This window comes from Pleurodeles waltl, chromosome 9 (assembly GCF_031143425.1).
Source record: "Pleurodeles waltl isolate 20211129_DDA chromosome 9, aPleWal1.hap1.20221129, whole genome shotgun sequence".
Classification (NCBI taxonomy): domain Eukaryota; kingdom Metazoa; phylum Chordata; class Amphibia; order Caudata; family Salamandridae; genus Pleurodeles; species Pleurodeles waltl.
Genome location: NC_090448.1, coordinates 27,519,605 through 27,532,970, shown reverse-complemented (window position 1 = coordinate 27,532,970; position 13,366 = coordinate 27,519,605). Strand labels below are relative to the sequence as shown.

The 13,366-nt window shown below is 44.3% G+C and overlaps 1 protein-coding gene across 3 annotated transcripts in view; it reads right to left on the bottom strand.

Moving 5' to 3' along the window:
• Window positions 1–13,366, bottom strand: part of LOC138258879 (laminin subunit beta-2-like) — a 431,858-nt gene that overhangs the window by 103,283 nt on the left and 315,209 nt on the right. For all 3 annotated transcript variants that reach the window (XM_069206185.1, XM_069206187.1, XM_069206186.1), the window contains one exon: window positions 11,594–11,966. In XM_069206185.1, coding sequence (XP_069062286.1) covers window positions 11,594–11,966 — 373 coding nt within the window. The remainder of the gene's footprint in view (window positions 1–11,593; window positions 11,967–13,366) is intronic.

The window sequence follows — 13,366 nt, the reverse complement described above, 5'->3', positions numbered from 1 at the left end:
CAGGGAATACACCACCCCTTACCACATTGGTGTGCAGGTAGTAGTTCTATGGCCCCATTTTTCAAGAGTGCCTGAACCTCATCCTGTACGAGGTGAAGATGGTCTGAAATCAGTATGTGGCAGCAGGATGGGATGTAAGGTGTGTGTCTGACATTTGAGGCAGCAACTTTCCTGCACACTGTGGAGTACCCACTGATCTGAGATTATGTTTTCCCACTTTAGGAAGTGCCTCAGCCCTCCCCTGACAGGTGCTATGTGGACGGAGGAAAGAAAGGGGAGTTACTTTTTGGCAGCATGGGAGCCCCGCACGGCAACTCGTCTGCCTTTAGCATACCCATTTCCTCTGTAGGTCCCTCTTTGGAAGGTCTCAGGCTGCTCGGGGTCAGAAAAAGATCATTGGTATGGCTGATAAGGAGGTCTCTGCTTTGAGCCCCTTGGTTTAAAACTTCCCATAGTTTGCTGCTTCCTGAAGGCTGCCCTGGGACTAGAGGACTGCAGGGCACCCATGCACCTAGTTATGTCTGTATCCTTTTTGTTCTTGAGTACCTAGTCCACCTAAGGGCTTGATATCAGAAGATACATTTAATAGGTGCTGTTGCATCTGTGCCTAAAGCATTACACCGTAAGTTAGGCATGTCTGCAAAGTAAGATGCTGGTATTAATGCCCCTTGTTGCAGTGTCCACCTGATATCAGTGTTACTAATAGTTTGTATTGCATCTGTCGAAGAAGCCCACCGAGTTGGCAATACGACAATGTGCGCCTGCCCAATGTGCTACTCATTTGCCTGCTGAATCAATCTTTTTGGCAGCGGCCCTCTTATGGACAGTGTGTCCGTCCCGCCTCCTAATGTAAGCTGGGTCAACTGGAGCAGGTTTGTATTGGTTTTCTGGGCATGGGGTTACCACTCTAGCTTTTACTGGATCCTTGAAATTCTTATTAGCAGACTTCAGTATCTGCTTAAGTATAGATAAATAGTGTACCGTTCAGTTTTGGACATTATTGTGACTTGAGAGTTGTCCTCATCCTCCAACATATGTAGTTTTACATGGTGATGCTGTGCTGCCCTCTGAAATACTGCATGGTATGCAGAAGGGTCATCTGGTGGGGATGGTTTGAAAGGGTGTGACTCCAAGTCAAGGCCATCCTGTGGATCTACCACATAATCTCCACATTGGCCACCCTCTCGCTGCCCTCCCCCTGTGGCTTAAACAGTTTCTCATGTGGGTCCTGGGGATGATTAGGAGTGCCTGTACTTGAATTCTGTGGTTCAGGTGGAGGCGAGTGCGGTGGGAACGGTGGTGGTGGTGGAGAGGTGTAGATTGTTCAAATTGTAAGGGTGTAGGACCAGTCGTTAAGTCTTGAACCCTTTTTGGGCTTAAGGGCATTGGAGGAGAATACTCTTGCTCCTTCTCTAAAGTGAGGTGTCTTTTTTTGGATATAAGACCAAGTCCTGTTGCTAGTGGCTTGGCAGGAATTGTGCCAGTGGCTTCTTTTGTTTTTCAGGCAGAACATCTGTCAACTTCTCAAAGATGGAGTTCCCTGAGATGTTCAATCTTGTCGCGGAGGTTGGTTTTGGCATCGGCCTCGTGCCAGTTATGGAGTGGCTCTTGGGCGGATTTGGTTGTTACCTGCACTGGAGTGATTTTAATGCTGATTGTGACTTTTTGGTGCCTCGGTGCGGTGAGGTCTGGTGCCCCTGGGTGGAGCGTTCGTAGGTGCTGATGCAATCTCTCGGATCCGGGGTTTCCAGACTGGAGGTGCTGGACACAAAGGTTTATGCCGTTGCCAGTTTTACGATTGGCTCATTGCACAGCTCCATCGGAGCTGTGCTCTGGGACTGACGTTCAGATGCATGCAGCTTGAATTCTTATTTTGGCCCCAAGGCTGATGTGGGCTGCACCTCTGGCTTGAGGAACTCAAGCTCCTCTTTGATGTCATGTGCCTCTGGGTCGTCCACTGCTTGACGTGACAGGTTGTCGGAGAGGCCTGCCTCTTCCTTCTGGGTGCCCAGCATATCTTTAGTGCTGAAAATGTGGTACGTCTCCAACAACACTTGCCACTGCAAATTATGGTGTGCCCTCCTGCTCTTCCTCCAATTCCAGAGTTTCTTCTAACAGCAGAAGGAAAGCCAGGCATTGCAGGATATCTCAATGTGCTCTAAGGAGAGATAAAGTTTGCAGTCCTTGTGGTAGTCGCGCAGGTGTATTTTGCATTACACCTAGGATAAAAGCAGTGTGTTCCATAATGTTGTCCTAGGTACATTTTTAAGAGACCCTTGGTAGAGTCTGAAGGAAATGGCTGCTTGAGGCTGCTTGAGGCTGCTTGCATTCTAGGTACCCTGTATATTGTCTGTCAGTTCCGAAGACACCTCTGTGCGAACAGAAGGCTTCCTTGATGCAATACGTTGGGATCTAAATGTTCTAGATCAGGTTCTAAATGCATCAACTTTAGAACAACATTCCTCTCCCCCCACCACTCTGTCTGAACCTGATAGAGACCAATCTGGGGAGGAGCCAGTGTGCTGTTGCATTGTGGACAAGAAACAAGTTGCAAATGTCCAGGCCCAACACTAGATGGCAGGAGTATGCAGAGCATGTGTATTTATAGCCCCACCCACACAAACACACACACACACACACACACACACACAACACACACACACACATATGGAAAATGTCACTTACCCAGTATACATCTGTTCGTGGCATGTTCCGCTGCAGATTCACATGCTGTGCATTATCCTGCCATCTAGTGTTGGGCTTGGAGTGTCACAAGTTGTTTTTCTTCAAAGAAGTGTTTTCCAGTCACAAGATCGAGTGACTCCCCCTCTTTGGTTCCATTGTGCATGGGCATCGACTCCATTGTTTGATTGTTTTTTCCGCAGAGGGTAAAGGAAGGAGTGATAGAGTATATAGGTACAAAGTAAGAGATGTCCATGCTAATGTAAATGTAAATACATATGTACAAATGTTTGTAACTTAAACGACTACAGGCTTCCGGGGAAGAGGGAGGGTGCATGTGAATCTGCAGCTGAACATGCCACGAACAGATGTACACTGGGTAAGTGACATTTTCCGTTCAGTGGCATGGGTAGCTGCAGATACACATGCTGTGCATAGACTACAAAGCAGTTTGTCCTCTCATAAATGAGCGGTGGTTAGCCTGTAGGAGTTGAAGTTGTTTGAAATAGTGGTCTTAGAACAGCTTGACCTACTGTGGCTTGTTGTTGTGATAATACGTCTACACAGTAGTGTTTAGTGAATGTATGTGGTGTTGACCATGTGGCTGCTTTACATATTTAAGCCATTGGTATATTCCCTAAAAATGCCATTGCTGCATCTTTTTTCCTTGTAGAATGTGCTTTAGGAGTAACTAGAAGCTGTCTTTTTGCTTTAATAAAGCATGTTTGAATGCATCTTACAATCCATTGTGCTAAACCTTGTTTTGATATGGGATTGCCTGTATGTGGTTTTTGGAAAGCGACAAATAGTTGTTTAGTCTTTCTAAATTGTTTAGTTTTGTCTATATAGTACATTAAAGCTCTTTTGATGTCTAATGTATGTAGAGCTCTTTCTGCCACCGAATCTGGCTGTGGGAAGAAGACTGGCAGTTCCACTGTTTCATTTATATGAAATGGTGATTCAACTTTTGGTAGAAATTTTGGGTTTGTTCTTAGTACAACTTTATGCTTGTGTACTTGGAAAAAAGGTTCTTCAAGAGTAAAAGCTTGGATTTCACTTGCTCTTCTTAAAGAAGTAATTGCCACTAGGAAGGCAACTTTCCATGTTAGAAATTGAATTTGGCACGAGTGCATAGGCTCAAATGGTGGTCCCATAAGTCGTGTAAGCACTATATTTAGATTCCAAGAAGGAACTGGTGGTGTTCTGGGTGGAATGATGCGTTTTAAACCTTCCATGAAGCTTTAATGACAGGAACTCTAAATAAAGAACTGTGTTGTATATTTTGTAAATATGCTGAAATTGCAGTAACATAAATTTTTATTGAAGAGAATGCCAAGTTTGATTTTTGTAAATGAAGTAAATAACATACAATATCTTGTATTGATGCTGTAAGAGGGTCAATATGTTTAGATTGACAGTAATATACAAACATTTTCCATTTGTTTGCATAGCACTGTCTAGTAGTGGGTTTTCTTGCTTGCTTAATAACCTCCATACATTCTGATGGGAGTTGTAAATATCCAAACTCTATGACCTCAGGAGCCAAATTGCTAGATTGAGTGATTTGGGATTTGGATGCCTGATTTGGCCTCTGTTTTGTGTCAACAGATCTGGTCTGGCTGGGAGTTTGGAGTGTGGTACTACTGAGAGATCTAATAATGTTGTGTACCACGGTTGACATGCCCATGTTGGTGCTAGGAGTATCATTGTGAGTGAAGTTTGACGCAACCTGTTGACAAGAAACTGAAGGAGTGGGAGAGGGGGTAAAGCGTACGCAAATATCCCTGACCAATTGATCCATAGAGCATTCCCCTTGGATAGGGGATGTGGGTGTCTGGATGCAAAGTTTTGCATTTTGTGTTTTCGCTTGTTGCAAACAGGTCTATGTTTGGAGTTCCCCACTTTTGAAAGTATTTTTGAAGTACTTGAGGATGAAGTTCCCATTCGTGAGTTTGTTGGTGATTTCTGCTGAGGATATCTGCCAACTGATTGTCTATTCCTGGAATGTATTGAGCCAATAGATGAATTTGATTGTGGATTGCCCATTTCCACATTTTCTGGGCTAGAAAGGACAGTTGGGATGAATGTGTCCCTCCCTGTTTGTTGAGATAATACATGGTTGTCATGTTGTCTGAAGAACAATCTTCTGTGTGAGAAGAGGTTGAAAAGCTTTGAGGGCTAGAAAGACAGCTAATAACTCCAAGTGGTTTATGTGTAGCTGTTTGTGTTTGACATCCCATAGTCCTTGAATGTTGTGATTGTTTAGGTGAGCTCCCCAACCAATCATTGATACATCTGTTGTAATTATGGTCTGAGGCACAGGGTCTTGAAACGGCTGCCCTTTGCTTAGATTTGTGGAATTCCACCACTGAAGGGACATTTAAGTTTGGCAGTTTATCAACACTAGGTCCTGAAGTTGACCGTGTGCCTATGACCATTGTTGTGCAAGGCACTGTTGTAAGGGCTGCATGTTTAGTCTTGCGTGTGGTTCAATTGCAATACATGATGCCATCATTCCTAAAATTTTCATGACAAATCTGACAGTGTATTGTTGATTTGTTTGTATTTGTGTGATTATATTTTGGAAAGCTTGTATCCGTTGTGTATTTGGATATGCTAGAGCTTGCTGAGTGTTTAGTATTGCACCCAAATACTGTTGTATTTTTGCTGGTTGAAGGTGTGATTTTTGGCAGTTTAGTGAGAAGCCTAGTGTGTGTAAGGTTTGCATTACATAATGCGTATGATTTTGGCATTGTGTATGACTGCTTGATTTTATTAGCCAATCTTCTAGATATGGAAAGACATGTATATGTTGTCTTCTTAGGTAGGCTGCCACTACTGCCAAGCACTTTGTGAAAACCCTTGGTGCTGTTGTTATTCCAAAGGGCAATACTTTGAATTGGTAGTGTTTTCCCTGAATGACAAACCTGAGATATTTTCTGTGTGAAGGATGGATGGGTATGTGAAAATACGCATCTTTGAGGTCTAAGTCTGTCATTAAATCTTGTTTTTGTAGTAGCGGGATTGCATCCTGTAAAGTTACCATGTGAAAATGTTCTGACAGGATGTAAAGATTGAGGGGCCCGAGGTCTAATATTGGCCTGAGGGTGCCATCTTTTTTGGGAATTAGAAAATATAGTGAGTAAACTCCTGTTCCTATTTGAGACTGTGGAACCAATTCTATTGCTTGTTTGAGTAGTAGAGATTGAACCTCTTCTTGTAACAGAATCGTGTGTTTTGTGGATAGTTTGTGTAACCTTGGTGGAATATTTGGAGGAGTGTTTATCAATTCTAGGCAATAGCCATTGCGGATAATTGACAGCACCTAGTTGTCTGTGGTAATATTTTGCCACTTTGTGTGGAACTGTTGTATTCTTCCTCCCATAGGAGAGGCGTATAGTGGAAGGGAATGACGGAAGTCACTGTTTTGGGTGCTGTGGAGGGTGCTTAGAGGCCTGAAATTTCCCTCTATTTCTGGGGTATTGTCCTCTATATGTGCCCCTAAAACTACCACGTTGGTATTGCGGTTGGTAGGTTGGCTTTGTCTGTGAGGTGGATGCCTCTGAGGGCTGTGTTCTGAAACCACCTCGAAACAGGTTTACGAAAGGACCCCCTATATGGTGCAGAGTAGAGTGCACCCATTGCCTTTGCTGTGTCAGAGTCCTTTCACAATTTTTCTATGGCTGTGTCTACTTCTGGGCCAAAAAGATGTTTTTTGTCGAACGGCATGTTCAACACAGCCTGCTGTATTTCTGGCTTGAATCCAGAAGATCGGAGCCATGCATGTCTGCGTATTGTGACTGCAGTGTTGACACTCCTAGCAGCGGTGTCTGCTGCATCCAGGGCAGATCTTATTTGATTGTTTGTAATGGCTTGCCCTTCCTCCACTACTTGTTGTGCCCTTTTCTGGTGTTCTTTGGGGGAGATGCTGTATTATGTCCTGCATCTCATCCCAATGAGCTCTGTCATATCGAGCTAATAGTGCTTGCGAGTTGGCTATTCTCCACTGATTAGCTGCCTGGGACACAACTCTTTTCCCTGCAGCATCAAATTTCCTGCTCTCTTTTTCAGGAGGGGTTGCATCTCCTGATAACTGACTATTTGCTCTCTTCCTGGCACCGCTAACTACCACAGAATCAGGAAGTACGTGATGGGTGATATAATCAGGGTCAGAGGGTGCAGGTTTATATTTTTTCTCAATTCTTGGTGTTATGATGCGTGCTTTAACAGGTTCACTAAAGATCTGATCCGCATGATCAGCATCGGGCGGCACTGATACCTAGAATGTGTTGAGGATAGAGTGTTAAATAGGAAATCCTCTTCTAGGGCTCTGTATGCATGGTGACACCATGATGTGCTGCAGCCCTAGCTATGACTTGGTTATAGACAGTACTATCCTCAGGTGGTGATGGTTTAGAAGGATAGCTTGCTGGATCATTACTTGGAATGGGATCTGGGTCATACAGATCCCATTGATCCACATTGTCCTGTTGTGAATAAGACTGAGTGGGTGATTGCACTGGTATAGGACTGGTAGGAGGAGAGGTAGGTATGTGTGGAGAATGAGGAGGAGAAGATTGAGGAGGTGGTGGTTTCTCCTTCTGCTTTGGCACTTTAGCTGGAGGCTGCATAGGGTCCAATTCCTCCTGAAAAGCTAGCTTCCTCTTAGTTTTTAAAGGATGTGCTGTCAGAATTCACCCTCTTTCCTTATGGATGTGGATCCTGGATTGCCTTCCATCCATATTTCTAGAATTGGTTGTACCTCTAACTCCTCTTCAGAGGTTTTGTGGCTTTCTTTAAGTCTCTTTGAAAGTCCATGCTCCTCTGTGTAAGTTGGCCTTTTCGGCTCCGAAGCGTGCTTTTTCGGGATCGAAAAAGATGAGGAGGACAAGGTTTCGGCTCCGAAACTGACTTTCTAATTTTTGACTCCGAAAAGTGGTGTTCAGTGGAGTTAGAAACGGAGCTCTTTGTTGTCTCCGATGTTTTCGGAGGAGTGGCCTTTTCCGGTGCCGAACTGTGAAGTTGGTCACCGACAGTCTTTTTTCGGGCCGAGCCATGGCCTTCCGGCAGTGGCGTACCCAAGGCCTTGTGCTTTTTCTTTCGTGAGGGTGCAGGGGCAGACATACTCACATGTTGTCCTGCTGTGACTGGTCTGTCTTCGTCTGATTCCTGCTCGGACTCGGAATCTCGAACTGAGACTGCGGTCTGCATCAATTCTTCCTCTTCTACGTTGAGATGTTCACCGCTCCTCGATGCCATTTCGAGTCTTCTTGCTCTTCGTCTCCAAGAGTCTTTTCGATTGGAAGGCTCGACAGGCCTCACAGTTCTCTTCCCAATGGTCTGGGGAAAGGCAGAGGTTGCAAACCAGATGCTGGTCTGTGTACGGGTACTTCGCGTGGCACCAAGCACAGAATCAGAATGGAGTCCGATCCATGAGGCTTCCACGCAGTTGGCCTGAATAGGCCCGAGTTGGGCGCGCGCGCCCCGAACGGCGAACACAGTTGTTTTCCTGATGGTAGTGCTGTGTCGATGGAAGATTATAAACCCGATCGATACAATACGGACAAAAAGAGAGTTTTACAAAGTTTTCCGAATCGAAATCTCAGAGCGAGAGAGAAACACGTCCGAACCCGACGGCGGAAAGAAAACAATCTAACAATGGAGTTGATGCCCATGCGCAATGGAACCGAAGAGGAGGAGTCACTCGATCCCGTGACTCGCAAACACTTCTTTGAAAAAAAAAAACTTGTAACACTCCAAGCCCAACACTAGATGGCAGGATAATGCACAGCATGTGTATCTGCAGCTACACATGCCATCAAACATATATGTATATAGATGCTAGATGGCAGTGATAGTGCCACAGTAGTTAAAGTTAGATCAGACTTTCCATACAAAAGGCATTTTTGTTTTCTTTATAACTTTGATGTTGTTTGTGAATCTGCATGGAACATTCCAAAAAATGTTTAACCACTTTGGCTCCTTCATGGAAACTTTCACATTGATTTGTCAAGCGAGGACCAAGAAAAGAAAATGCAGTTTCCCAAAACATTGATTTGCCATTTTAATTCCCATAGGAAAGTTTGCTCTCTGATATAGAAAAAACCCACGACAGATCAGAATTACACCAGACTTGCCAGAAGGTTACATCTTTACTTATAGTTTACTTTTCATTATTTGGTGTGAATCTGTTTGGAAGATTTAGTGAAATTTGCATCTCAAAAGGTGCTCAGTGAGCTTGAAGAAGTTAACCACCAGAAAAGTTATGCTATTTGGAGCATTACTGTCCAGATATGCTATGATTAATCTATTTAATGTGGACAGGTCAATCAGGTCTGGCTGATCACAACATGAACAATATTTATGGCAGCTGTTACAGCACTCAGGAACATGGTCCATAAGTCCTCAAAGTGAGTTATAAAAAACCTATAAGTGGGCAGGACACACCCTGACCCCCAGGGGCATGTGGAGGCAAAGGGATCCCCCATTGATTGTCTGGCCACAACATGGACAACATGTTGTGACAGCCATAACAGGACTAGTGAAGAAGGTTCTCATTGAAATGCATTATAGTAAATGCCAGGTTTAGAGAGTCACAAAAGTACATACAAAGGGTGATAACTGATTTTAGTCACAATGTAAATCGTTTGTTGTCAGTACCATATCAATTATAGGAATTGTGGTGTGTTTTAAGGTGATTTTATGCTTTGGAAAATACTGATCCCATGCTGGATCTGATGAACCAATCTATGATATGATCAAAAAATCTAGAGATCACCACTGGCCCACAGTGGATCTCTGTACATTGATATGAACTTCTGTCTGCAGTTCCCGTCAAGGTACAAAAAAGTTTGGTTGACTGTCACAGCTGGGTTTAATGGCCATTCATCAAAACCTTAACAAAGTTTTTGTTTTTCAAAAAATAAACTCCAAAAGTGGGAGCTTGTTAAAAAACATATAACTAATGACCCCCACAACTAAGAAGTTTTTTTCCCCTTGGTGTGGGGGCCATTATGTTTTATTTCTGTCCCAGGTTTTACCTGACAGTGATGGACAGAGAAAAAGTACGTCACACCGTCCACCCTAAGGAGGGTAGAGGGTATAATACTCTTCCTTTGATGGCCTTACCTCTTTTGGGCCACCAGAGGAAGCCTTCCTTCAATGAAATCATCGGGGGCTCTACCAAGGGAAGGCCATCTCTAAATCTGGCCCTTAGAATCCTTTGAAGGTTTATGAACAGGGAAACAGAGAGCCTCCTTTATGTGACTTTGTACTACGCATGCTGCCGTAGCAGTGAAAGAGGATGATCTTCTTGGAAGAGGCAACCGATCTTTGATGCAAGATGGCTCTTCTCATACAGAACCCCACAGGGTTTTTTGCGCAGCAAAGCCCTTTTAGAACTTGCAAAGATTGCCTTACAGGTCTGTAGGCTTTTGCACTTCCCAATGCTGTTTGGGGTTCAGCAGCTGTATCAGACCTCTCAGCGTGACCCCTGCAGACTTCAGCTATCCTGATGCTGGAGAGGAGCTTCACTGTAGAGCTCCTAGCCTGGACAGCCACGGTGGGAGAAAAAGCAGAGTAATCCGGCTCCTTTTATCTCCATTCACCTGCATGCATGGTAACAGACCTTGCAGCATCCTGGCCCAAGCATAGCCGAGAAATCCCTTAAGTCAGGGAAGCGGCTGCATTCACACTCGCTACCCCACCACTAAACCCCTCACCCGCCAATTCGGAGCCGCTCTGTGGGAAACGCTGAGGCCATAACTATTTAATACAGTTGTCCATGGTGGAAATGGAGGTACTGGCCTGGCACTTGCCAGCTCACACCCTACAGCAGCTTGGGCAACTTTACTTAGGGCCTGTTTAGATCTTGGCGGAGGGGAACAGTTTGTGACGGATATCCTGTCCGCTGTATTATGATTCCATTATATCCTACAGAGATCGTAATATGACGGATGGGATATCTGTCACAGTTTGTGACAGGCCATTCCCCTCCGCCAAGATCTCAATCAAGCCCTTAGTTACCTTTAAACTGAGGCCTGCATCAACTGAATGTACTCAAGCTGGATGGCTCTCTGGCCACAAGAGGCTCCGGTAAACCGGGATAGTTTCACAGCAGCCAGCTGGGCCAAAGAGACCTGCTATTTTAAGTTAGTCCAATATATGTGACCATTTATTTTTTTGAATGATGTAATGCTTCAACACATCATTCTTTGACTGATTTGTAAAAATAAACCTGCCTTTTGACAAAGGTTGCTTTTAGTTCACTTCACCCACCTAAGTTCCCTTAATGAATAGCAGGAGGGATCAGTGCCAGGCTGAGTGGAGACTGAACAGCTGGAGCCAGGCACAAGCAGTGGTGGGCAGCTCTGGATCCAGTGCAGGGGCTGCTTGAGCCAGAACCCGCAGGCCCTACCACTCAACCACTCACTTCTTGGCGAAGTCACAGAAAGCATGCCTGACTTCATGAAAATCCAGTGGGAAGTAAGCTGGTACTGATAGCTCCGTGCCACGGAGATCTGAGCATAGCCCCCTGGTCCGTGTTTCACTGCACAGCAGATGTGACTCAGGCCTGATTTTGATCTTGGCAGATCCGGTAACTCCATCACACACATGACAGTTATCCCATCCGCCGTATCCCATTATCCCGTTATATCCTATGGGAATTGTAATACCAATGGGATGTGTCACGTCTGTGACAGAGTATTCCATCCACCAAGGTCTAAATCAGGCCCTCTGTTTTAATTGTCCTGAGGTTGAAAAAATGAGTACTATTTATTCTAGAAGTATTCACACCAACTTGCTCTGCAAGAGACAATGTTTCTGATGTATATGATAAAAAGAGGTCAATAAATGCCAAAACAGATAAAACAAACTAATATGCAGCATGGAAGATTACTGCCTTCATCACCTGAGGTCGTCTATGATTTTCATCAGTTTAGTCACAGCCTCCACCGTGGCGTTGCGGGCATTCACAATGCCCTGCGCTGTTGCAAGCTTCTCTTCTAGTTCCCGGAAGTTCTCCTCATAGATGCCTGTGATGCCAGTCTGCTGGATGTCCTTAGCGCGCTGTATCAGTTGCCTGGTGTGGGCAGCCAGGTCCTGGATGATGCGGTCCCAGTCTCCAAAGCACTGGTGGCAAGGCTGGCAGCTCGGGAACTCCCCAGAGAACCCACGGGCACACTGGTCACAGCGAACGCCTGACACACCTTGGCGACAGGTGCAATGGCCACTGGCCTTGTGGCATTGAGATGCCTCAATGCCCCTGTGATCACAGTCGCATGCTGGCAAAAAGAAAGAAATAATATATCATGAATCTGGATAACTTGATGTTGATAATATGCATAAAGGCAATGGGAATAAAGAAAAGCTACTTACCTGTAATGTGTTCTCACACAGGGATTTGCTTCTGGGATTCATAAACTATAGGAAAATCTACATCATCACCATTCAATAATCTTCATGATGGCTGAAATGTTTTTGTAAAAGGAATGCATTCAGTAAAAATTATGAGCCAGATGTACGAAGCCTTTTTCGCAGTCTCAATTGGTCCGGATCTCAGAATCAAGCCATATGCAACTGCAAAAAGGCATTTTGGTACGTAAGAAACCCAATTTGTGGTTGAGTAACACGTTACGAATCACATTTTCGGTTTGTGACTACATACCGATTCAGTATTTGGAGGGGACATGTTTAAAGCATCCCTCCTAAATCCTGTATCGCAGCGGGTATATTAATGTTTGGCCACCGAAATCTGATCGCAAAACAAGAATGTTTTACCGACTACTGAAACAGAAAAGGGAATGGGTGCCTAAGGGACCTCTTCTTTTTGCTAATCTTGAAAAAACATTTTTTTATGAGTGCCACTGCCTACTCTTACAAAATGTTACTTACAAGTTTCATTTTTTGTTGTTGCGGAAAACCGCTTGCATTTTTAAAAAATTGCTTTATTTAAAAGCAATCATAGACATGGAGGACGACTGACCTCTGCAGGCCACCATCCCTCTGTTGGCTGTGATTCCTAATGGGTAGCCATTTGTGACCTACCTTATTAATATTAAGGAAATAGATCAAATCACGACCCACTATGAAATGCGTTTTTGTGAACAAACCTATTAGGACATTGGCCGGTTCGTAAAAACATAACGGAGTTGTTAAAAGTATATCCGCAATATGTATTCTTAGTACATCTGGCTCCATATGCTGGAGAAGGAACAGTTACTTTCCTGTGACATTGGTTTTCTAACAGGGCAGATGTGGCTAGGTTCTTAGCCTTTGGAAAAATGTCCATGTCACGGGGATAGCCCCAAAATGAGGACAGGAATTGTTATCCTAAAGGTTATCTTTTCAGAAGACCCCAGGCAAGACATACAAGCATATATATGTACTACATATACTTTCCATCCAGGCCAATATTAAATGGACAAGAAAAGAAGTGTGCTGGTGTTGGTGAAGATGATGAACAAGGAGAAACATGTATATCATAAGGGGACACTTATAACTCTGCTGAAGAGTAAAGCAGGCTAGGAGCCTGATGTAGAGTTTGGGGGAGGGGTTTCTCTACCACAAACATGACGGATATCCCGTCCACCGTATTACGATTTCCATTGGATATAATGGAATAGTAATACAGCAGATAGGATATCCATCACGATTGCGATGGAGTACCCCCATCCGTCAAGCT